This window comes from Rousettus aegyptiacus, unplaced genomic scaffold (assembly GCF_014176215.1).
Source record: "Rousettus aegyptiacus isolate mRouAeg1 unplaced genomic scaffold, mRouAeg1.p scaffold_m13_p_4, whole genome shotgun sequence".
NCBI lineage: Eukaryota > Metazoa > Chordata > Mammalia > Chiroptera > Pteropodidae > Rousettus > Rousettus aegyptiacus.
Genome location: NW_023416307.1, coordinates 41,331,777 through 41,359,298, shown reverse-complemented (window position 1 = coordinate 41,359,298; position 27,522 = coordinate 41,331,777). Strand labels below are relative to the sequence as shown.

The window sequence follows — 27,522 nt, the reverse complement described above, 5'->3', positions numbered from 1 at the left end:
ATTCCCAGGTGATCCTTATACAATATCCTGTAGATTCCTAAATGAAACACAGTGTCATTAGGAATTCCATTTAAGAGAGATGAAAAAAATTTAAGATCCAGAGGAGACTACTAAAAATGACAGGAAAATATTATTTAATAGTTTTTAAATTAAAAAAAGAAAAAAGAACAAAATCCTCTGCTCATGGTACCATATTTAAAAACCAAAGAAAGATTAATGAAACTAGGATTATTTTGTCTCAGATTTAAAAAAAAGAGAAAATACTTAAAACCAACCTCTATCATATAAATAGAACTAGTTCTCTTCTCAACCAAGAAAATATGATTATGGTCTAAAAATTTTTCCATTTAGAGGAATTTAAATGGAAATGAAAAAGAATTTATTGGCAGTGAGAGTTACTGAAAATCACTAAGAATGCCTGGGAATCTCTTTTCTAAAGATCTTCTGGAATATCTATCACTCAGGATTCCGAATCAAAAATCATCCCCCACCACCACAACCACCAAATAGAAGCAGACAACATGACAACCGAAGGTCTCTTTCAAATTCATATTCTTTTTGTCTAGGTCTGCAGAGAGTCAATAGATATGATAGCTTATAAATTCATAAAGAAAATAAACTTGCAACAAGCAAAAAAACAAAGCTGAGTCAAGTAATTTTTAACTATAAAAATACTGACTGCTACTTTTCAAGTTTCCCTGTCTTTTCCAAGTAAATAAAATTCACTATATAAACTATGATTAAAAGACCTTATAAAACCCAAAAGAATACTTAATATTTAAAATAAAGAAAACACTTAGAAAATTTACCAAATATTAAAGCCAATCCATGAGATGTACCCACTGCTATCAGACTGGATACTGCCTGAGAACAAAAGGAGAGATTATATTTTAAGATATTATATCAAGGATCTTGAAATAAACAGAATTGAATTTGCTGGTCTTCCTTCCCCTAGGCACCAGATGACATATCAAGCAAGTATTGCAAATAAGGACAAATTCATCTAGGAGGCAAAACGGGAAATGAAACTCAGGACATTTTGTTTCTGGGAATGCTTCTAAATTTACTCTAAGGGTAAAAATATCAAAATATCATATGTTCAACATTATAGGCAAAAACATGACACTTAGCTTCCTCTAAAGCATTTTTTTTTTTTTAATTCAGGGGTCCAGACAAAGAAAGAAGTACTTAAGGTACCTAACCAAGAATCTCCTATGAGGTGTGCAGAAAGGATTAGAAAGATCTCTCCTAGTTTAATCACAGAAGCCAAAAGGCACTAGAAATGTTTAAAATTCAGCTGACTTCCTCACCAATTAACCAGTTAATAAGAAAGCTACAGGAGACAGCTGGAAGTAGTCAGAAAAAGAGGGCACTAGTGTGCTTTCAATCTGCCCCAGTTCTCTATAATCACTCCACAGATTTACTTGGCAGGCTCAGCAACAGAGTTCAGAGCTGTTAAATGTACTATATACCACAAAGTGATTCTACCAAATACTATTTTCCACTCCCTATGACCAAAATGAGGCCAAGTCACAGAAGGAGCAAATTTACTTCGGCAGGGTATAACCACATACAAATAAACCTGGAAAATGCTAATCATTATTCCATTATGTGATTTTCAAACAAAAGCCTGAAGAGTAACAATACACTAGAAAGAGAACATTCAACATGGATAAATTTTAAACCTGATTACTGCCAATTAATTACTTATAAATTTATTATATAATTTATGTGTTAACTTTAAACATTAAAAGAAGAAATCTAAGAAAACCCAATCAAATAGAAAATTTATTACCTTTAAAGGATTATTTAAAGTATACTTACAATTGCTGTAGGCAAGCCAGCGTCTACTTTGTCCTAAATAAAATTTAGAAAAAAAAAGTATTTGAAATGATATTCTCATTATAAAACAGATAATGGTATAAGGGCCTCTCTTACAGATATTTTCATCCAAATCAATTAGGACAAGAGGTAGAACCTTTGTTTTTGTCCCAACTAAGAAAAACTACAAAAGTTGTAATATACCAACAAAATATAAAGAGCAAGAGTTGCTTCATGAAAGGTACTGATTATAAACGATTATGCAAAGAACAAGAGAGGAAAGAAGTTCCATTTTCAATAATGTGAATAAACTATAAATACTATGTCAAAATAGTAAGAATACATATAGGTTTTAGAAAAGGTAAACATACACTATGGATATTCTTTAAGTAGGAGCTTCCTATGCAGCAGATTATACGACCCCTAAATAAAACCTGAGCAGGGTCTGTTCAGTCAGTTCTCAAGCGTAAAAAAATTAAAAACTAGCCCCAGCTCCTTACCAGTAACTGTATGACCTTAGAAAATTCACCTAACCCTTCTCGATATTAGGCTTATCTGTTCAAGGAAATAGCAAATACCACCCCATCTACCTCAACTGAGTTGTCCTGAGGATGAAACTAAATGTAAAGTGTCATATACATGTAAGGGTATCTATATGCTGTTTCCATAGCTTTAAATAGTAATGACTTACAATGATTAGCACTGTAATAGCAAAGAGCTTTCATATACATGTATATTACACAATATGATTCTCAAATCAGGAGAGACAAATAAAATAGGTATTATTAGGATTTTCCAGATTAAGAAAATAGAAGAGTTTAACAGTGTTGCCCAAGATTATTCCAAGTGGTAGAACTATGTCTCATACTCAGGGCTTCTAGGTCCCAGGATAGGCTCTTCATATCAGTTCTACATGTCTGTCCCTATCAATGTGGTCAGTTATAATCTCTCAGAAGGCAGAATCTATTTTACCCAACTTTATAGAGTTTCCCAGGAACTAACTTAAAAAACTGTCTCCAGTACATGGGGATATGAGGGACAGTCACCAAGGCTGCTATGTACCGTGTCCTCGACAGCAGGATATACCCAGGCCTGTGTGGATATGTGCGTATAAAGCTCACCTAGCATAATGCTTAATAATTAAGAAACAAGTGATAAATATCTGATGATTGATTTGTGCCCCAGATAGGGAAAAAGAATGAGACAGCAGATGAAGAACAGAAACAATATTCAATATTCAAAATGGAACCTCAATAATGAAACCAGAAATCGGCTAACTTTAAAAGCTAAAAAAATCACAGATGTGGAAAGCATTTTAGAGATTACAGAATTTTAGTACTGGTATTGCAACATCTTAGGGTAGGGGTTATCAAAAGCCAGGGTGCATTAGAATCACCTGGGATACCTGTAAAAATGCAGATCTCCATGCTACACTGCCAGAGACTCCAAGTTGGTGAGTCTGAAGTATGTAAAAAATCTGCATTTGAATGAGCACCCCAGGAGAGTCTTACACACTAGACACATTTTGAAAAAACCACTGCACTAAGGTATCTCTTTCATCTTAGGTGATCATAAAAATGACAAATATACTTTACGAATTAATTTGAATTAATTTTAAACATAGTCATATGTCATTACTTTGAGGCAACTTCCAAAATTAAACAATGAGGTTAACAACTCTAAAAGTTTCATCTCTACTAAGTGTTCTCCGGGCATGCGTGACAAAGCCATGATGATCAAGGCCTTAGGGAGCCCTAACAACATCATTACGTACATGGCTGAAGGCATTATTGAACAACTATTCAGGAGGGACACCCAAAAATACAACTAGCTTTTACAGGTTAATAAACCAACCATCACAGAAAAGCATACAACTTAAATTGAGCTGGTAATCCAAAATTAGAAAGGCAGAGTATGAAGACCGTCACAGGAAAAGCAGTTTTCATTTTAACATACCAGAAGAGCTCAACCATAGCAGTGAAATAAGAATAGAATGCAAACACTCTGGGATTTATTAGAATTTTTCCCTCCTCTTCAAGAGAGAGGAGAAATCCTTTTAAATAACAGATTTATCTAATCATTGTTCAGTGTCTAAGTTTTATTTCAGTCTCCATTATTCAAAATATTTTTTAAACTGCACAGGTGGGTCAAATGACTGTTCTGGTTCATCTTGATTTTGAAAGGAATGAATTTCATCACCTACATAAGGATTAAATTCAGAAAACGTCATGGAAATGTAATCCTCAACAGGTGGTTCCCATTCTAGCAAATATGAGTTACTCCCCACCTAAAGAGGAAGGACAATTGCCCAGGTTTCCTCCATTGCTTGACCATCTATTTAAATTGACTTCATGATACATGAGCTGGGTCAGGATATACCAATTGCCCACAGAGAACACTCTCCTCTCCCTTTCTTTCCTTTCTTTTCTTTCTTTCTTTTTTATCTGCAGTAAGAACTTTAATAAACCTGAAAATTGTAATGTGATTATGGTATAATGATGCCTCTTCTGTATCTATTTCTTACCCTCCTGAAAAAACAAACTTTGTCTAAACTGAGTATGCAAAATACCAATTCAATTTCATGAAAAGAACATAATAACACATTAAAGTTCTTGGAGTATGCATCCGTTATTATTATTAAAAACTATTATTATATACAGGATCTATATATTGAATTCAGAAAACTAAAATTGAAAGACTAAATAAAATGAAAGGCTTTGAGGTCAAAGAAAAATTGTATAAAATATACCAGAATCAACGTCTATTGTCTTGATGAACTATTAAATATTTTTACTTTATCCCAGTGCTTGAAATAATTTTCAAAAAAACCCCACAGATTCTGTTCCAGCCATTATATACTGGACACATTCACCAATACCACTTCCATTTCACAACAAAGAAGCATTAGACTTAGAGCCAGAAACCCCAATTTCAAGTAATTGTTCTGCTATCTCCTAACCCAATGATGTAAGACAAGTTAACATCGCCTCTCTAAGCCTGTCTCATTTGAAAAAAGGATATGGCTTTACTTACTTTCAAAGTTATAAGACTAAATTAAATAATGTGCATGAAAAGGCTGTGTGAATTATTAAAAAAAAAATATCACTCAGTTATAAAAGATTCTGAACAATCATTTCTCCATATGAAAAGACTGAAAAAACAAGCGCTCTACCTCAACCAAATACACAAGATGGCAACTGAACTGAAAAGGAATTTACAGAAAAGGCAGATAGTATTTCTTTTAGGCTTGCTGCCATATTTCATTTAGGCACACCCGAGACTCTGAGCAGACCTTTATTTCATGGCTGCACTAATTTCTACGTCAAGATGTGTAGGCATGTCTTATGAGTCAAAAATAATCATACAGAACCTATGAAGCCAGATTCTGTTTTTCTTAAGCCTCGGGCCAAAAGGAGTGTTGTGCTTTGTTTTATGCTCATTCCTACTTCATTATGCAGGTTATAAAGTTGAGAGAAGAGAACAAAATACTTACAGCTGCAGACACTATCTGCGCAGAAATTCCCTTCAAAAGTGAGTGTCGCATAACTGATCCATGAAGTGAAAAAGAATCAGGTAATTTCTTCTTCCTAAAAAAAGAAAAAGAAAAAAAAAAACAGTTTAAGAACAGAAAAACATTTAAAAGGCAGGGTCTTAAATCTTTGAAAGAAAAAAAAACAAAAATAAGTAAAGCAGAGAAAAACACTGTTATCTGTTAGCTCTGTTTTGCAAAGAGGTATAAAGAATCTAACAATCTCGCATTAAGATATACTAAACCCACCTTGAACCTCAGAGAAACACAAACAGGAAAATGAATACAGCCACCATTCCTTTTTCACTGATTCAAACTGTTCCTTGCGCACCTTACATAATATGTAGCAAGAGGTTCCACTGTTCCCTAAAAGACTGCCTACAGAGCACTCCTTCTGCCCTACATGACTACATCACCTCTACCTGCCTTCCACACTTGCCCACCTTTCTTGCCCTCCTCCTGTTTATAAACACTTCATTCTTCAACCATCTCAAATTCCACACTCACTACTCTTTCTCTTCAGCTCCTACTAATAGCTCCTTTACTTGCTCTACTCAACAACATACAAAAAATAATTTCTAATCCTTTACCAAACATTGAGTACCTACTCTGTGACTAAATGTATGCTCTGGAGATAAAAATAATAAAGTCAAGGTTCCCACTCTCAAGGACTTCATAGCCTAGTTAGAGGCCTAAAAAGAAACTCACTCTTAAAGAATAAACATTATAAAATAATGAGTAAAGCACTAGAGAAATGAAATAAAGGAGAATTTAATCCTACTTTATTAGGGGACTATCAGGGACAGCTATAGAAAAGAGGACGTCTGATCTGGCCTAGATGGACAACTAGGAGTCTGTCAGGCTACAAAAAAAGCACAAGTATAAATATAAAGATACAAAGGTGCAGTGTTTGTGGAGAATATAAGTATACAAAAGGCATGAACCAGGAAGATGGGAGTGGGAGTGCTTAGAGATTAGGTCAAATGGCAAGAAGGGTCCAGAATGATGCATGCAAAGGAATTCTGACATTATCACATAGACAAAAAGACACCATATCTTTTAAGCTGCTAATGACCATATCACCAAAAACATTTATGTTATGGTAGTTCCATACAAATTTTAGCATTGTTTTTTCTATTTCTGTGAAAAATACCCTTGGGATTTTGATAGGGAGTGCATTGAATCTATATATGGCTTTGGGTAGTAAGGACATTTTAACAACATTAATCTGTTAACATAGGATATCTTTCCATTTTATTTGTATCTTCTTCGATTTATTTCATCAATGTCTTATAATTTTCAGTCTATAGTTTTTTCACCTCCTTGGTTAAACTTATTTCTGAGTACCTTACCATTTTTGATGCTACTATAAACAGGACTGTTTTATTACTTTCTCAGAATTTTTCTTATTAGTGTATAGAATTGACCCTAATTAGCCAAAGCAATCTTGAAAGAACAAAGTTGGAGGCATCACACTTCCTGATTTCAAACTATATGTCAAAGCTGTAGTAATCAAAACAGTATGGTACTGGCATAAAAACAACACATAGACCAATGGAACAGAATTGAGAACCCAGAAATAAACATTTGCATGTATGGTCAACTAATATTTGACAAGGGAGCCAAGACTATGCAATGGTAAAAGAATATTCTCTCCAATAAATGGTGTTGGGAAAACTGCAGAAGACTAAACTTCTTCACATGCAGAAGACTAAATTTATACCCCTATCTTACACCATCACAAAAATTAAATGGATTAAATGGATTAAAGACTTAAACATAAGACCTGAAACCATAAGACTCCTAGAAGAAAACGTAAGGAAAAAGTTCTTTGACACTGGTCTTGGCAACAGCATTTTGGATATGACACCAAAAGCATAAGAAACAAAACGAATGTTAATAAATGAGACTACATCAAACTAAAAAGCTTCTGCATAGCAGAAGAAATAATCAACAAAATGAAAAAGAGGAAATATTTGAAAACCATCTCTCTGATAAGAGGTTAATATCCAAAATATATAAGGAACTCTTACAAACTCCATGCAAAAAAAAAAAAAAAAAAAAGATCCATATACAAAATGAGGATCTGAAGATACGGATTGGCCAACACGTACATGAAAAAATGCTCAATATCACTAATCATCAGGGAAAAACAAATCGAAACCACAATGAGATATCACCTCACACCTGGAAGGATGACTAATATCAAAAAGACAAGAAATAAGTGTTGATAAAGATCTAGAGAGGAGGGAATTCTTGTATACTGTTAGTGGGAATATAAATTGGTCTAGCCATTATGAAAAACAGCATGAATGTTCCCCCCAAAAATTAAAAATAAAACTACCATATGATCCAGCAATCCCACATATCCAAAGGAAATGAAAGCACTATGTCAAAGAACTATCTGCACTCTCACGTTCATTGCAACATTATTTGTAATAGCCAAGACATGAAAACAACTTAATTGTCCATCTACAGATGAATAGATAAAAAAAATGTGGTATAAATGTATGTGGTATATGTATATATACACATATACATATACACACACACACACAAGGACACACACACACAATGGTTTATTCAGCCATAAGAAGGAAATCCTGCCATTTGCAACAACATGGATGGACCCTGAAGGCATTATGCCTGCATGAAATAAGTCAAAACAGAAAGATAAATACTGTATGATCTCAAATGTGTAATTTAAAAAAGCCAAACTCACAGAAACAAAGAGTAGAACAGCTGCCACAGATTGAGTGGGGAAATGCAGAGATGCTAGTCAAAGGACATTCCCAGTTATAAGATGAATAAGTTCTGGGGATCTGATGTACAGTGTGATGACTATAGCTAACAATACTGTATCATATACTTAAAAATTGCTAAAAGAGTAAATCTTAAATGTTCTCATCACAAAAGAAATGGGAATTATGTGAGGTGATGAAGTGTTAACTAATCCTATTGTGGTCATCATTTCACAATATATATGTATATCAAAGAGTCACAGTATACCTTAAATCTAAACAATGTCAATTATATCTCAATAAGGCTGAAAAAAATTGTTATCTATTTGTAGGAAATAGTGACGAACAAATTAACATATCCAGCAATGGCCCCTACACCATAAGCGGTAACAACCTAAAAGAAGACAGCACTGATACAGTCAAACTTTAAGAAAAGAGGAAAAATACAAAGACAACTTTATCAACATTGAAGTTACATATGAATTCAATAAAGTATTTACATTATGCTTCCTCCACTTCTCTTTCCTTTTCATGTCCTCTCCAAGAATTTGGAAGGTGAAAAGCAGCCAAAATGAACTTATTTAGGGTTAGAAGTCCTCTTCCCAAATCTTTAATCATCTTTGTGACTCTCCTCTGAACCCATTCCAACGGAATGAAGGAATGCTGGAGCTGACCTTCGAGAGCTGGAAGAAGGGGTGAGGAGTGCAGGGAACAGAAGGGTGGTGAAGTAAACCAAGCTCCACGTTTCCACCAGAGACACTGTGCCAGGTTTAATCTGTGCTCCCTCCAAGGGCTCTACTGCTTGTAGAAGTCCCTGGCTGTTACTAAGGCTCTCTACTGGGAGTGCAGAAGACACTGGTCATGACATCCACCTTTCTATCCTCTCCCCTCACCAGTGCCAAAATTGTTATAGTCTAATAAGCATATTATTTCTACCTGAGTGGGCCTTCTACTTTCTATGAAGGGGTTCAGCAGACTATATTGTACTATAAAGAGATATTTACATTTTAAAGGATCAAATATTTCACGTGCAAGATTAAAATGAATACTTACTTACCTCTTTAAGTTAGTCCTGTCACCACTATCTGAGCTTGCCACAGATGAAGTATCATAGGAATGAGAATCAATAGTATCAATGTTTAACAATGTAGGATCCTCAAGAACAAAAGACTCTTCTTCATCATCAGTCTAAATCAGAAGAATATAGATCAATAAATTTCAAGATTCCAAATACTCTACAAGTTAGACAGCCATTAATGGATTTCTCCAAAACATTCACATGCTTATTTCTGCTTTTCACCTCTTTTCCATGCATTGTTACTAACCAAAAAGGCATAGTACAGAATTAAATTTCTACTCTAGATAGATACCTCTTTCTACAGAGTTCACTCCAAAAATTCCTTTGTTGTAGAAGAAGTGGGAGAAGCTATGCAGATAATTGTTAGCTACAGAATATTTCTTAAAATTCAAATCTGTTTAGATGCTTTACTAGTTAACTAATAGCCAATGGCTAATTAGAAGAAAACTAATACCACCTGACTATATAAATAGTATATCGTGAGAAATGTGACAAGCAGATAGAAGAAAGGCATTCTGGGTTAGAAACAGCATGTGCAAACACAGTGACTTCATAATATGTATTTTGCCCATGGAAAAAGAAGTAGTAGTCCAAAATGAATGGAGTATAGGAGCTGGAGGTGATCCTAGAAAGATAAGCTGGGGCCCAAGTTATAAAAAGCCTTATATTCCATTAAGCTAGGTGACAGCAGGAACCACATCTATCTCGTCCATCACTGAACCCTTAGTGCCTAGCACAATGCCTGACATATAATTAGCACTCATTTATTTAATGAATTAGTGTACTATATAGTAGGCAGGAAGAAGGCAACTGAGATTTTTAAGTGGATACACATAATGGGAACTATGTTTTAGTGAGATAAATGGGGCAGTGTGAAGATGGATGACAGTAAAGGGGGAGACTGAGGCAGGGAGGTTATTAAGAACCAGTAAGAAGGCTATTGTAATGTCAAGAAAAGACAGGAAAGTTCAGCCTAGGAATGCAACAGAAGAGGTCCAGAGAAGGAATTATTAAAGAGACATTACTAAGTTAAAATCCTAAGTCCCTGGTTACCATTTAAATGGAGGAGTTAAGGGAGAAGTCAAAGAAGATTCCAAGATTTCTAGCTTGAGCAGATAAGCAAAAGGTGATACTATTAATTGAGATAAGAAAGAAGATAAAGCAGAATGAGGAGTTTAGCTTTTAACAAGTGGATTCTGAGTAAGCCATTAAAGAAAAATGTTCTGATCATACCTCCTCTAGACTACCTTCTGCCTTACTATTTCCATCAATGTTCTTAAGAGAGCAGTCCATCTCTACTTTCTCCACCCATTACTAGCTACTGAGCACTTTCTTTGCTGAAACTACGAGCCAAATCCACTGGCTTATTTTCAGTTAGCATGTTTTTGTCCTCTATGCATCATTTAACACTACTGACCACTTGCTATTCTTGAAACTTACTGTTCCCATGATTTCCAGTACATCTTTTTTCTGGCACTCCTCCAACTTATATGGCCTCTTCTATCAGTCATGTTCTTTACTTTTCCTCAGCTCTGCCTTTAAATGATTCTATTCTCCAGGATTATACTCTTAGCTCTTTTCTCTTCCTACTTCACACACTTCCTATATGAATAAACTAATCCATACCTATGGCTTCAAGTATCTTGTCATGCTAATGACTCCAAAATTTGTATCTTCATTATCAACACTGCTCTTGAAGTTTAAGCCCATATTTCCAACTGCTTTTCAGATAGCTACACACATACAAGTCTGCTAAAGAACAAGATTAGGATTAGCAAGGAGATATGTTACTTGAGAGCTGTACAAGACTGGAATAACTGCTGAAAGGAAAGGAAATAATTCAGAAATAAGAACTGTAGCACAAATGACTTAAATGAGAAATTAATCAGAATCTTATTTGACTTTCTTAAGCAGCCTGGGGACATAAAGAAAACAGATCAGCTAAGTTAAGCCGGAGTTGAGAGCTTACAAGGATAAGTCAAAGGAAAAGTGAAGGAAAGAAGAGAATTGAGGTATCAATAAGGCTGAATTTAAAATTGCTAGCTATACAGCAGAGGTATCAATTCTCCCAAAATGATGTGTAAAATCTACACATCTATTACATTTCAACTGGTGTGTATGTGTATAAACTAATAAAGTGATTCTAAACTTACATGGAAACACAAAAGACCATGAATTAGAAAGGCAATCTTAAAGAATAACAAAGTGAGAATACTGAAACTACCAGATATTGAGATCTATTATACAGGTTCAAACATGAGAATGTGATATGGGCAGTATAGAAAGACTAATGGACTCAAACCTACATATATGACCACCTGATGTAAAACAAAGGGACACCTCTTTTCAGTAAATGGTGTTGGCTCATTCCTCACACCATTATACATGAGTTGCAGATCTGGCTATGAAAGGAAGACCATAAAGATTTTTTTAACTATAAGATAGTATCATCATGACCTTGGAATCTGCAAAATTTTCTTAAACAGACACACACCAAAAAAACTTACAAAATGGAAAAACCTAATAAGCTGAACTACATTAAGAACTTTCAATCGTCAAAAGAAACCATTAATAGGTGAAAAAGTTAGCCAGAGAATGGGAAAAGATATTTGCAATACAAATATCTAATAAAGGGTTTATATCTATCACACATGAAAAGTTCCCATAATAAGTTAACAAAACACAATGGAAAAGCAGGCAAAAAAAAAAAAACATAAAAAGGCAATTCACAAAAGAGATATCCAAATGGCCAAAATATATGCCAAGGTACTCAATTTCATCAGTCTTGAGGTAAATTCAGATTAAAACTATGATGTGATTCCACTATAAGAAGGAATAAGTGAAAAAGATAAAAATTCAAAAGTTGGTGAGGTTACAGTAACCAAAACCCCCACATATTGCTGCTGGAAGTATATACTGTTATGACCACTTTGAAAAACCCATGGCAGTAGCTACGAAAGCGCGACATACCCATAACTAATGACCCAGCAATTCTACTCCTACGTTTACACCCCACAGAAATGTGTAAGTGTGCGTATGTATATTATGTATGTGTATACATAGATCGTATACACATGAATAAGAATATTCACAGCAGTATTTTTCACAGTAGCCAGATATTGGAAATTACACAAATGTCCATTAACAGTAAAATGAATAAATAATGGTATATAAAAATTTTATACAGCAATGAGAATAAACAACTATATGCAAAATATAAATTAACCTAAAGACATAATATTGAGGGAAATAAGTCAGACACCCAAAAGCACATACTGTATTATTCCATTTATATGAAGTTCCAAGCAGGCAAGCTAATCAATGCTGATAAGTTAGGATAGTGATTATCCTGGGGTTCTATAAGGTAGGGACAAAAAGAAGCTTCTCAGATGCTAGTAATGTTTTATTTCTTCATCTGGATTCTGGTTACACAAGGCATTCAGTTTGTGAAAATTCACCAAGCTGTGCACTTATGATTTGTGCACTTTTCCTATATGAATGTTATACTTCAATAAAAAGTTCAAAAGAAATTTCTGACTGCACAATGCAACAATTAGATTGAAGCACAGCCAGGACTACTCAGAGACTGGGAGACCAGGAACGATCAAGACTTGGTTTTTATGAGGTCAAAGATCAGGTTTAATGGAAGTAAGAGAATGAGGGGGAGGTTGTTAGGGCTGGAGAACGGAATTTCAAAATTAAAAACCTCAGAGATAACAGTTTCAAAGGATGACAAGGCCTAGCAACATTATTTCATGCTCTAAGTTTTGAGATTAAAATGTCTCAGTATTCTCTACCTTTCCATTCTGTAAACTATCTTGGATATCTCTTCTCAGCCTTTCTTCAGGTTGATATTAATGAACATGATAGAATATTTGCACCCATATATCCTGGAGCAAGTGCTTATTTATACTTTCTTCTGTCCTATACTTCTGTCCTTTCTATTTTTTCTTTTTTTAAATCATTTTCTTTAATACCTTTTCCTCCTTACAGTCTTCATAATGTTCCACAACTTAAATTGCTTTTACTTTCCCTTTTTCACCTGCTTAGCTCCCTTGAAGTATGAAAGCTGGCCAATTTCCAGTCTCATTTTTCTCTCAAAGTCAGAGGCAGTCATATAGCACTTTATAATCCCAGTATCTAACATGGTGACACAAATACACGAGGCACCCAATTTACAGCTGAGGATAACAGCATTACCTTCTCAGTGAACCACTAATGATTGTACTGTTACTAGTAGATAAATAAATTGTACAAAGATGGTTTTCCTTCATTATGAACTATGGTCTCATTCATATAAGCCTTATTTTCTTAGGCATTATTATATAAATATGTACAAATAGGGCTTTGTACACAATCCTCTAAGGTTATTTTTATTTCACACTTAGTAAGGTAATTGAAATGAGATGTGATTAATACCATAACAAAATTGACTAAAATGAACCTCTTCATCTCTAAATGAAAGGTTTCCTCAATATTAGAAAGCAATAAATAAATATCACTGTAACAGGCTATTCTTTCATTGACCAAAACCTATTTTGTCAAAATTTTAAATGCTTAAGTCTTAACACGGATCAGTCACTTTTGAAATTAAAATATATTCAAAGTAATGGCAATATCAACTGATATAAAAATTGGAATAAAAGTCATGCAAGAAAAATGAAAGTTATAACTCAGAGAAAGTAGTTTGCATTCTATAGAGTGCTGGCTATGTCCCCGAAAGTAGTATAGGTAAAGAAGTAATAACAAACGAAGCCCAGCTGACTCAGAGCTGTGGGATCAGTGGGCATTTCTGTCGGGGAACCTTTGCATCTCTACCTTTTAGAATATACAACCATGGATCCGAAACAGATTTATACATTAAAAAATATTTCTCACATTAAAAGCTAAAACCTCTGAAGGGAGTCTTAAGCAAGTTTTTAAGAGATCAAGAAGACTGAGTCGAAGAATTGTCAGCAGATGCAGGGTACATAAAAACCGACGTACTTCACCTATATGTATGTACTTCCACGGAGTTCCTTTATAAAGCCTTTATGATTGCTAATTCAGAAAAAAATAACATCATTTTATGGCACTCATAAGATAAATTATGGAGGGTTTGTTTTCTTTACATTACAAGGCTGCAGATGCTCTTTTGTGTCAGAAGACGAGCTATCTGAATATCTCTGGTAGAGACAATGTTATTGAAACAATACATATCTCAAAATTGACATGAATTTAGTATTTCAACTCACTTAGTAAACCATTTTTTTTAAATCCACCAAGTATGAGGTGTTGTACTGGGCACAGAGGTGAACAAGACATGGCCTCTGCCCCTGAGAGGCTCACAATCTAAATCTGTACTGTCAGGAAGAACTTTCTACAACCACAGAAATATTCTGTGTCTACACTGTTCATTATAGTCACCACTAGCACGTGTGGACTCTGAAACGTGCCTTATACAACTGAGGAATTGAATTTTTCATTTGTGTTTAATTGTAATTAGTTTAAGTTTAAATTGTCATATGTGGCTAGTGGGTCCCATATTGAACAGTGCAGCTCTTGATACATACACTGTAATTAACCCAGAAATATTAAAATCAATGCCGTAAAATTATAGTGATCATTAATATACACTTACCTCATTTAGTATACTTTCCAGCGTTGGAGGAGTATCAACTTGAGGAATATCAAACTCCTTGTCATCAATCTAAATATATAAAAAGAAATTAATGCTCACATAATAATGTTTTCTCTCTTATAATCGAGAGGGTATTTTAACTGATTAGAACAATTATCAATTAAGAAACAAACATATCACCAAACTGTTCATATAGAAAGACAACTCAATAAAAATCCGTGGTAATAAGAATCAGGTCACAAGACTACAGAAGCCATTCCTTTCCTACCCACACATAGTGTAATTATCAAGGGCACATATTAACTGACAGCACCATCCTGACAGCCCTTTCCAGATGCTTCTGTTAAAGGACTTTGGCATCTGCTTTCTTAGACATGATAAAACAGTATGTCTTATGACAAGCCCTAATTTTCTAAGTTTTGACATAAGCCATAAGCAATACACAAAGGTCTGACATTGCCTTTCTTAGTTATTTCATAAATTCTGATGAGGATAATTAGGTCAAACAACTTGTCATAAATATTCTCATGGTCACCAAATATATCATTAAATATTCTCATGGTCACAAGAACCTATTAATTACTAATCAATGGTAAAAAAAAAAAAAAAATCACTGTGCAAGAATTCTAAACCTACCACCAGTTCTATGATCTTAAGAAGTCATTTAACATAGCTGCACTTCAGTTTCTTCCTTTATAAAATGGATTATCAGTGTTGTGAGGCTCAAATGAGAACATGCATGAAAGTGTTTTATAAAACTGTACATAGACTCCTATTAATCCATACAAAAGTGATATATTTGGAGTCTTTGAGTCATAAAGTACACTATAGCCCACATTTTGGTTAAACATCATCACTTGACAGAAGCTGAATTTTTACCAGATCAGTTTTGAATTCCAATTCCTTGTCCAGATCTATGTAAGAGAACTTTGAAAGTGAAGCTTCTAGATTGAAAGACTTATTCAGTTCTTCTTCAGTAGTCTTGGCACAGAGGCTCTGTTCCACATTTTCATGGTCTGGTTCATTTTCCATATTTACTTTTAATAATTGTATTCCGTTGATCCAAGTAAGTTTTTGTTTTGTTTTGAGTCTTATATCACAATGACCTGAATGATGATCTCTTTTCAAAAAAGAAAAAAATATGTCATTTAGATTTCCTCAGTTGGACATTCTGAAGACTTACTTGGTCAGACTTACATGGAAATTCAATCATCTGATTATAGGCAAAAAGAAAACAATACTAGGGTATGGTGTATAATATGGGGGAGGGTTTCTATGGGAGCACGAAGGAGGAACGTCTAACTCAGGAATCTAGGAAGTGACCTATCACCAGAAGTCATAAGTCCTAGTGATAGTGATAAATGAGATAAACTCAGTCACTAGACTTGGTAGTAACTAGACTTATGTACCTAAGAGCATGAATGGTAAATTGGTGGCAAAAGCTGCAATTAACCCTTACCTCACATTCCCAAACTTTAGAGTAGATCTGCAGTTCCCCTGCAGACAAGCATAGAGACCGATTTTGTCATTGGTATCCATATAGGGCCACAGATCTTTCAGGAAGCCTTGTGTAGACACAGAGGTCCCAGAATGGATAGCTAGTCACTTAATAGGAAACTAGCAAAACTAAGAAGAATTCAGATCTATCACAGTAAATAAAAATTATGCCAGGATAAAATAATTTCACAGCTAACTAGAGATTTATAGAAAGAAAGCTAGTCATAAACATGGACATTTTCCAGGAAAACAGAAATACTAAAAAAAAGTATGCAATTTTTTTGTAGATTTCACAGCTCTAAATAATACAATGCTATATCAAAAAAATTTAGTTTACTTGCAAAATTTCTAGAAAACAAAAACATATTCAGGAATAAGTTTATTGATTAAATTTCTTCTTAAATGTTTTTAGTTTGTGTTATAATTAAGCTCCAAGTGATCAAACTTTTAAAAGTCCATCACTTAGCTCTGTTTAAAGAAGCAAAATATGAAAATAGAAACAATGCCATAGTAATAATGACAATAAAAACAAAGGTAATGTTGTTTTCTAGATGGTGTTTTCCACAGTACCCATAAACTAGCAGGAATTCTGGGTGGGACGCTTTTTCAAACAACAGACTGCCCGCAGGGGGCAGAATCACCTCGGCTACCAACGACTCTCCCCACCATAAAACTTCTCTGCTCTTACTCCTCAGTGAAGTGAAAGCAGAAAAAATGCTGTTAACCACTGAGCTACTGAAAGAACTAATTTTTTAAAAGGGAGTGGAGAATTAGTTTTTAAATATGTATATAACATGCCCAAAACTCAAATTTTTATCTAATTAGGCTCATTTTTCAGTACTTATAATTTCACTTCTTTCAATGTTTCAGTTTTGTTGGACTAAAGGAAATTAATATCTACAATGTGTAAGACACATAGACTTATGAAGTCTAGTTTTTTAAGAATTGAAACCATTTTTTTTTCTAACTAGTATATTTGGTATATTACTAAATACAGACTATAACTTCTTTCATGTGTTCCAGAAGAGAGAGACTCTATGGCTCTGTTCTATAAAACACAAGCTATTAAATACATTCCTAGAAAACATAACCAAAGGCACTCTGTATCTGGTAACATTAGAAAGTATATTTCCAATCTTAGTTACTAAATGTACTGCTTCTTTTGCAATAAGCCAAACACAGTAGCAACACTAGCATTTATACACCTTTCTTCAAAGAAGAGGAATTGGTTTATAAAAAAATTACTTAATAGGGTTCACTCTTATTGGTACTACTTAACAGAAATAATTAGTCAAGGAATGTCTTTAAACGTAAAATTCACATTCAGTGGTGTCTGAGGTCAATTATTGAGACATTCTTTTTTTTAATAGTGGAAAAGACAAAAAAGAAAAAGAGAAAACCTTTATTTAAGTGATCAATAACCTAAAATGTTTCATTCTTCACATGTATCTTTCTATAATAACTCAGAAAGGAAAATTTTTCTGGCTCTTTTTATATCTCCTACCTGGAGTTAGAGGTCAGCAACTGTGAACACCGACACCACCTGCAGAAGTTTCAAGTAATCAACATTCCCTGAAGAAAGAACATCATCCCGCCATGCTACTCTATTTCATTCTCAGCCTTCACCTCACGGAGCTACTGTGATTTATGTGATGTGATGGCAAAGTGGAGAGAACACAGCCAAAGAATCAATTAAAATCAGATTTGAATCTGGACTTTATCAGTTCCTACCTATAACCTCTGTCAATCTGTCTATACTCTTTTGGAGCCCCCTCTATTGCTACATCTGTAAGATGAAATATTGTGGCCATTTGTGTTGTTTACACAGAGCAGCACCTCTTGTTCTGGAAAGGGCTCCTTCAAACCATGTGGTTCTTGTGGAAGCTGCCAATCAAAAATCCCCTAGTAACGGAAATTGTATAAAAAAGCCAGAGTCTTTCACTATAATTCATTAAAATGAAACTGGCGAGGAAGAGTCATTCCACTGTTCTCTAAACAATGATAATAAGGCTGGGCAGCACCCCCACCCTCTACCCTCCACCCGAACCCTGGGTCTACAGAAAAGGAGAGCATTTATCCAACATATACCAGCCAAACATCTACTATGCATCTGTCACTGGAGACCCACCATTACAGACAGAATTTACATTCTAGGTACAGATTCTCTAGCAAGAATGAAATCAACCCACAAATACAAGCAGAAGAGGAAAGAATGTCCTGATATCATTCAAGCCCTAGATTCTAGTCTTCTATGAAGTTAGCTCTGGCCATAGGCTTCCAGTAGTTTGTAGTTTGGCTACTTAAGCCAACATACCCTTTTTTTTTTTTTGGTCATTTACAATCGAGAATCCTGACCCCTAAGAATGCAACTACCTATTTTGCAGGGCTACTGTGATACAATAACTGTAAAGCATGTAGAATAATGCCTAGGCACAGAATAGGTTTTCAAGAAATATTAACTGTTATTTAAAATTTCCTCAAGATCTCCAAATTCTCTTAAAGACTCTGAAGCAAGATCCAGTACTTTTGTAAAGATGCAGACCATGCTAAGCATATCAGAAGGATACCTTATCGGAAGGATATGCTTCTAACATCATATAAGTTCCTTCACGAGCTGAATGGTGGGGTTTTACCTAAAACTAGTACAGCCCCCAGCAAAGCATCACACACACTTAATAAAAACTTTTAATTATGATAATTGTCGCATACTACTAACTCTTTGTAAAATCATGCCTTTTTGTTTTTTTACATCAACTTCCTCTTTTGTCACTTAACACCAGTTTTTCTTTGTTAGTAAAATTTTCTAGCCCTGAATCAAAAGGTCACCATGCTCAGGCTTTTAAAAAAGAGTTCACTAGAATAGCTGCTGGAAATTTTTTGGAATCTGAGCTGTGCATGAACTTACCTGTGGAAGGCAGAATGACAATGCCCAACAACGCCCATCTTATTCCCCAGAACCTATGACTATGTTACCTTAAGTGTCAAAAGGGATTTCGCAGATGTGTTTAAATCAGGATTTTGAGTTGGGGAGTTTATCCTGGATTTTCTGGTGGGCCCAATGGAATTATAAGGGTCTTTAACAGTGGAAGAGAGAGGGAGAAGAGAGAGCCAGAGAAAGAGATGTGACAACAGAAGCAGAGAGATGCTATACTGCAGGCTTTGAGGATGAAGGAAGGGTGCCAGGAGCCAAGGAATTCCCACAGCCTTTAGAAGCTGCAAGACAAGTAAATGGATTCTCTCCTAGAGCCTCCAGAAGGACCACAGCCCTGCCATGGCTGGAATTTAGCCGAATACGACCAGTGCCAGACTTGTGAACTACATTACTATGCAGTAATAAACCTGTGTTGTTTAAAGCCACTAAATTTGTGGTAATTTGTTACAGAAGCGACAGGAAATATTCTAACAGACTTTCATCTGTTTCTGGCCATATCTTCAATATTCTAAAATACTAAACCCTCCCATGTCAGTTGGTGTTGCCCAAGTATTTACTGAGCAAGTTCTTCATTCCAATATGCAGAACATAAATGACATGCTTAATATATGATGCTTAATATTACAAGCTTAATGCAGATACTGACATCAGATATCATTTAAGTTTTATCCCAGTACAAAGACTGGCAATGAACTACTGATAATTTCCTCTTGACATACAATCTACAACTAGTTCTTCACCTATTCACTGGGTGATCTACTTTTTTTATAGTTCTCAGGCAATGCCATGCAAAATAGTACCTACAGACAACACTACAGGTTACATCCATTGTTTCTTAGTCTTTCCCAGGATCAAATCACATTAATATAACAGGAAATGTATGTCACAGAATCACGATTACCCCATATGTTGTTCTCTTCTGAGTGCTGATAAACTAATATTTTAATAGTTATGACTTAAGATTATCTGACATCTTGAAAGTTCCCAAAGTTGTTACCTCTTAATTAATAAGATTATTCCCAACTAATAATAATAGATTCAAGGACCACTAAAAAAAGATATGTACCATATAAACAGCAATGATCCCATTATGACTTTGGCCAATTATATAAGAACTCTAGAATGTGACCTAGACTAGGCCAGGTTAATATGGAACTCCTTCGCCATTTTTTTTTTTTTTTGGTTAACTTTGGTAAATATTCTCAAGTTCCAGGATCTTATTTAATTCATTGACATTCTTTTCCTCCTAAAAGTTACATGAGACACTTTTCATATTACAGTGAAATCAAATCAAGTTTTGTGTTTGTTTGTTTGTTTGTTTTAATTTACTATATCACCAGAAAGATACTACAAAATCATGATATGGAAACAATTTCACATGCCAAAATTATTCCTGGTCTTCCTAATCCAAGTATTTCACTTCTTCCATTTCTTTGTTTTGTCTTCTTATGGTTTGTTTAGTGACGAAAAATATAATAGAAAATTAACTTCTATTAGTTTCCTATTATCCTTCACAGGTAAATGGCTTTTTAATAGCTTCCCAATTTTCTGCAAAATAAATTCCAAATTCTAACCTAGGATTCCAGACATCTCATGATTGACCCTACCTTCCTTTACAAATAAACTTACTATTTGTAATTAGGCCTTCAAAAATAGCTTCCATTTTCCCTCTATGTCTGCTCATGCTAATTCACCTTTCCTTTTCCTCGTCATGTATCTAAGTTCCTTCTTTCTTTCCTTCCATCTGGGTACCTTCCTTTCCCCAAGCATCCTCTGACTCCAGAATGTATGAATTCATGCATTTTTTAGAACAGTGCATTGATGCTTTCTTCATACTGATCACTAGTTAACTTACTATCTGAACATGTCTTTTGTCTCCAACTAGACAATAAAAATGAGACCATGTTTCTTTGTATACTCCACATCATTGGGCTGACTTGCATAGCTATGTAAACATTCAATAAATATCTGCTGATTAACACAGAAACTGGAAGATAGGAATAACACCTGTGTTGCATATTAAATAGATCTGTTTTATTACCTGTAATGTTAAGCTTCAGAGGATATTATTTGTCTCACAGCATATAGGACTCTACAACATAATAAGTCAAGTTATAATTGAGTTCTACTTTTATGTAAGCATGCCTGTCAACTGCTGATCATATTCATATTTCAGATATCAGCTAAAATTTTGCTTCCTCAAGTCTTTTTTGTCCTGTTCAACTAGACCAGGTTCCCTATTATTAATATGCACCTATCACACTGTTCTTTTATTACACTCATCATATTACAATCATTTTTTCAGTTTTGAACCACCATTCCCTTACTTTTACTGGAATGTGGGATCCAGGAGAACAAAGACCAGATCTGCCTTGTTCACCACTGTATTCCCAGTGCTTAATTACATGGTAGCTAATCAACCCACCAACCCAGCCAGCAGTCATCCTTCCCCCATGAGGTAAGCAGCCAAGCAACACTTCAACACTGGCTTCCGCAGTCTCAAACAGAAGTTCTGGTCATTCAAAACAAGATATGATTAATGTTCTACCCCAAAAAGTCTCCCACCTTGCAAACTCCATTCCTTACACGTAGGTGAGATTTTTTAAATCTGTAACACTGATTTTTTAAAATATCATTTTGTTCATGACACAAACTCCACAATTTCAGATATTTCATGGTTTTTTTTTTTTACATTAATTCAGCCTATAGGCCAAGTTGAAAATAGTAAAAATGTATCATGTCTATTTGATTTATTGGACTTCAACTGTTATCTTCAGCAAAGGGAAAAAGAAAAAAAGAAATGATTCACACACACAGAGTCCTCTGTATACCATTCACTCATTAACTATATGCTTCGGAGTGAGTCTAGGAGAAGAAATGGGTATCTGCTGTCCTTCTGGTCAGTCTCAGTTTTTGCATGCCTCATACACAAACAATCAATTTCATCTGTGCTCAGAATAACAACAGCATGCTATTCCAATATGGAGCAAAAACTCGCTCCGTTGGATTTCCTGAGAGATCCAATGTCAGTTTTCAACATGACTGCTTCCCAGGGTGCTTTGAGGGTACTCAATATTCAAGGTACTTTTCAAGGGTACTCAAGTTTCACCTTACCCATGGACTTCAGAAACAGATCTGTGTTAGACGCAATGCTATTATATACTGGGATGAGCTGCTTACTTGACCCTTTACTTTCTTTCCAAGAACAGGCACATTTAGGCCGAAATCTCTGATAAATATACATGCAAAAATCCTAAACAAAATACTAGCAAATCAAATACAACAATACATTAAAAAGATAATATATCACGATCAAGCAGGGTTTACTCTAGGGGCACAAGGATGGTTCAACATACACAAAATCAATGTGATACACCACATTAAGAAAATAAAGGATAAAAATCATATGATCATATCAACAGTGGCAGAAAAAGCATTTGACAAAATACAACATCCTCAACATAAAGGGGTATACATGACAAATTCTCAGCTAATAGTAAACTCCATGGTGAGAAATTGAAAGCTTTTCCTGTAAAGTCAGGAACAAGACAAGGATGCCCACTCTCACCATTGTTATTTGACATAGTACTGTAAGTCCTAGCCAGAATAATCAGGCAAGAGAAAGAAATAAAAGGCATCCAATTTGGGAATGAAGAAGTAAAACTGTCATTTTTCGAAGCTGACATGATTCTATATGTAAAAAACCTTAAAGAATCTACAAAAAAAAAAAACCTATTAGAAAAAATAAAGAAATATAGTAAAGTGCAGGATACAAAATCAATGTATAAAAATCCATTGCATTCTTATATACTAACAATGAAATATCAAAAAATTGAAGAAAACAACTCCACTTGCAACTGCAACAAAAATAATAAAATACCTAGGAAAAAACAAAGGAGGTAAAGGACTTATACCTGAAAACTATAAGACATTGTTGAAAAAAACTGAAGACACGAGAAAAATATTGTGTTCATGATTGGAAGAATCAGCACAGTTATAATGGCTATATGACCTAAAGCAATATATGGACTTAATGCAATCACTATCAAAATCCCAATGGCATTTTTCAAAGAAATAGTACAAAATATCACCAAACTTGTATGGAACCATAAAAGACCCTGAATAGCCAAAGCAATTCTGAGAAAAAAGAATATAGCCATAGGTAACACACTCCCTAACTTCAAATAATACTACAAAGTGACAATAATCAAAACAGTATAGTATTGGCAGAAAAACAGACACATAGACCAAAGGAACAAAACTGAGAGCCCATAAATAAGTCCACATGTATATGGGCAAATAATGTTCAATGAAGAAGCCAAAAACATACAATGGAGAAAAGAAAGCCTCTTCAATAAGTGGTGCTGGGAAAATTGGAAAGCCATATGCAAAAGAATGAAACTATAGTGCTATTGACATCATGCACAAAAATTAACTCAAAATGAATTAAGACCTAACTATAAAACCTTAAACAATAAAATACATGAAAGTAAACACAAGTACTAAACTATGGACCTTGGTCTCAGAGAGGATTTTATGAACTTGACCCCAAATGAAAGTAAAAGCAAAAATAAATGAATGGGTCTACACGAAACTGAAAAGCTGCTGCACAGCAACAGAAACCTTCAACAAGACAAAAAGGCAACCAACCAAATGGGAGAAGTTATTTGCAAACAATACCTCTAGTAAGGGGTTAATATCTAAAAAAATATATAAAGAACACATACAACAACAAAAAATAAACAATCCTATTAAAAATTGGGCAGAGGACATGAATAGACACTTTTCCCAAGACATACAAATGGCCAACAGACATATGAAAAGATTTTCAATGTCACTAGCTATAAGGGAAATACAAATCAAAACCAAAATGAAATAATACATCACACCTGTTAGAATGGCTATTATCAATTAGACAACAAACAACTGTTGGAGAGGATGTGGAGAAAAAGGAACTCTACCCTCATGCACTGTCGGTGGGAATGCAAATTGGTGTAGCTACTATGGGAAACGGTAAAAAGGTTGCTAAAAAATTAAAAATACATCTACCATATGATTCAGCTATCACTCTTCTGGTACCTACCCCAAAATTTGAACACATTTATCCATAAAGATATATGTACCCTATGTTCATTGCAGCCAAAACACTGTATACACTGTAGCCAAAACAAATCAACAACCTAATAAGTATCCTTCGATGGACAATTAGACAAAAATGACATGGTATATATTCAATGAAATACTACTAAGCCATAAGAAATGATGAAATACTGCCATTTGGGACAGCATAGATGGATACTGAGATAATAATGCTAAGCGAAATAAGTCAGATGGAAAAGAACAAAAACCATATATTTTCACCCATATGTGGGATATAAAACATGAAATAACAAACACACAAACCAAATTCAGAGACACAGAGAAAAGAAAGGTAGTTATCAGAGGGGTAAAATAAAAAATAAATGACATTTTTAAAAAAGAAGAAGAGTGCCTGAGACCTACCTATATGCATGGCGCTGTTACTATTATGTATTATCAGACATAACTCTCTGATAGCCCCATTCCAGAAAACAAAAATCTAAATCTCCTATTACAAATACAAAATAATAAGAACTAAGTCTACAAATATCTATATTATGTACAAATCCTAATATTATTCATCAGCTTTATATTAATATGCGTAAGGCAATAAGTAAAATGAATAAGAAAAATCATCACTTCCTTCAAGCTTCTAAGAAGTCTCTATTATCACAAGAATCTCTGTCAAAGACGCACCACGAACCTCAGAGAACTCATAAGAAGCACACAGGCTTTGTGTATGCTGAACTATATTCCCCTTTTCTTCTTCACTGAACTGGTATGGGTGAATTCTTATAAGCTGAATGCGCAGAAGATAGGATTCCACTCAGTTGTAGGCTGAGTAGATGGTGGCCTTCTCATCCATCTTAATTAACTATCAATTAACTAAATTGTCACCTCAATTCAATTTGTCTTGGTTAGGTGTCAAGGAGGATGTAGAGTCACAAGAGATTTATTTATTTATTTTTTGAAAGAGCAAGAGGAAGCTTCTTGCTGAACTGCAGAGGAAAAGACAAATTTGGTTACAATTAAAACACCTAAGCACCTTTACCACCCTCCTTTGGAAAACTGCCCCTCCTCCACTCCAACCTTGTAATTTTGGTGGTGCTGCCAATCAAATACCCTATCTACCTAGCCGGAAGAGAAAACACACAACATTCTTGTGTACAATCTTGCCAGTGTCCTTCCCTGGATTTTGTAAATGTCACTAAAGGCAGGAGTTTTCTCTTTACTCTGGGTTTTCGGAAGCTTAGAAGGTGTTACAGGAGCTAGTACACAGAATAAAGAATTGAAACATTAATTCGAAATTCAGTTAAGAATATAACAGTTTAATCTTACAAATATAGAGAGATGACGCCTGAAGCTGTGGGTCAAGAAAAGATGCTATCTAACCTCTGTGAAAACTATAGAAAGATTAAAAGTCAAACATACTTCATTAAGTTCAAAAGGCCTTACTTTTCATTCACATATATAACTGACACTTTGTGTCATAATGGTTAAAATACCTATGAAAAGGGATACAGCTAAAAATCAAGATGTCCCAATATTCTGGAAGACAGAAAACATGCATATGCTGATGCTGGTCTAGGTACAAAGGAAATATATAAAGGATAATCGACATATTATTCTCATAGCTCTAGAAAGAATTTTCTCACATATGTCTCTTTAACATATGAAGCCCAATAGTTCAAGCAAAAATTTTTTACCCATTTATCTTTATTTTGCATTCTATGGAAGAGGCCAGCTTTGCAAGAGGATTCAGTATCTACTCTCTACTTAAACATTGAGCAAACCCGTATCTTGCACAAACGTATGTAGATCCTCCAACTCCATTTGCATTAGACTTCAAACACACACCCCTGATGTAATTATCTCCCATCACAGACATCTGGATGAGAGTTGGTGACACAAGTTAACATCCGTTTGTTCTGCTTGGTTTTTTTGGGGGGCGGGGGACAGGGGCACTAAGGAGAGTCTGATAGAGGGTGGGCAATGCAGAGGACACATGCCTTCATGTCCATTCTAATATTAGTCTAATACTAGGTGGGTTTGGAGGCAACAGCCTATTTGGAGACAGTTCCTCTGGTGTTCTTGATAAACCGTGGCCAGGGAGCCTCTGAGGTTGATCCAAATTCATCTCACCTTAACCTCCTTTGGAATACACCCAAACACTTGAGATTGCTGTTTCCTTCCTTCCTCAGGTACCACACTAGGAGAACTAACCAGGATACAGGAGTGGCCTAGAACTCTAGAGACCCACTTGTCCCCTGCTGCCCTCACTATGAGGCATACCTTACGGGCAGAAAAACTGGAACCAGCCTCACCAAGTGCGCACCAATTCTAAGATTTGGACACCCTCATCTAAACCTTGGTCTCACACTTGGAGAGCATACTCATCCCAGTCCTCGAGGGATGCGAGGCGGCTACACCGATGCCCCAGACCAGAAAAGTGGGGCTGCACACCTGTTCCGTCCGAGAATGGGGGGGGGGGGCGATCAACCAACCGCCTCCTAGTTTCACAATCGGGGGAGAGGGTGCAACTGTCCCTCAGCCTCCCATTCGTTTGCAAACAACAAATGGAAACCGCCCGACCCAGTCTCAGGTCAAACATGGGGCACACCCCTCCGCCCTCAGCGTCAACCTCGCCCGGCGGGTGGGCCCCGGTCCAGATGGCCCGTCAGGGGCTGCTCCATCAGCCACCCTGAGGCCGCGCTGCTGTCGCTGTCGCGCGCGAAAAAGGGCGGAGGCTCGAAGACCCGGCGCTCATTCTCCTCCCGACCAGGGTACAGCCCCTCAGTGCTGTTCCCTCCCCACTGGCCTGCTCACTGGAGACTCTTTACCTGCGCTTAACAGCGATTCCAGCCCGGGATCCCCGGCCCACGTGACCCCGCCCCCTACTGCCTCACGCACGCGCAGTATCTACCACGGCTGGCCACGCTTCCGCTTTCCTCTCCTCGCCCCTGCCTCTCCTGGGCGGTCCGTCTTTCGATACCACGCCTCCATTTAAAGAGCCAGGAATGCGCTGTCTCCACTCGTACTTAACGGGTGATTAACATCTTCGGGAACAAGAGTGGCAACACCTGAGGAGGAGCGCAACCTTGCAGTCCGTGAAATGAGAAGACGAACCTTCTTGCAACTCTACGTCAATGAATTTATCTAGTCTTTAAGAAAGTGAACCTACCTTCAGATATCCCAGAAAGAGCAATTGATTCCCAGACTTTCCAA

At 35.7% G+C, this 27,522-nt stretch overlaps 1 protein-coding gene across 6 annotated transcripts in view; it reads right to left on the bottom strand.

Moving 5' to 3' along the window:
* The window catches only part of VPS8 (VPS8 subunit of CORVET complex), a 230,538-nt gene extending 203,313 nt beyond the window's left edge, over positions 1-27,225 (bottom strand). For 2 of the 6 annotated variants that reach the window (XM_016159713.2, XM_016159714.2), the window contains exons 1-7: positions 27,138-27,225; positions 15,669-15,909; positions 14,790-14,858; positions 9,149-9,279; positions 5,315-5,408; positions 1,825-1,857; positions 810-864 (exon numbers count right to left, since the gene is read on the bottom strand). In XM_016159713.2, the coding sequence (XP_016015199.2) occupies positions 810-864; positions 1,825-1,857; positions 5,315-5,408; positions 9,149-9,279; positions 14,790-14,858; positions 15,669-15,821 (535 nt within the window). In that variant the 5' untranslated portion in view covers positions 15,822-15,909; positions 27,138-27,225. Of the gene's footprint in view, positions 1-809; positions 865-1,824; positions 1,858-5,314; positions 5,409-8,591; positions 9,115-9,148; positions 9,280-14,789; positions 14,859-15,668; positions 15,910-16,248; positions 17,781-27,137 lie in introns of those variants that run through there. The other 4 variants (XM_016159710.2, XM_016159711.2, XM_016159708.2 and 1 more) reach the window with 3 other exon arrangements.
* Positions 27,226-27,522: the final 297 nt, after the last annotated feature.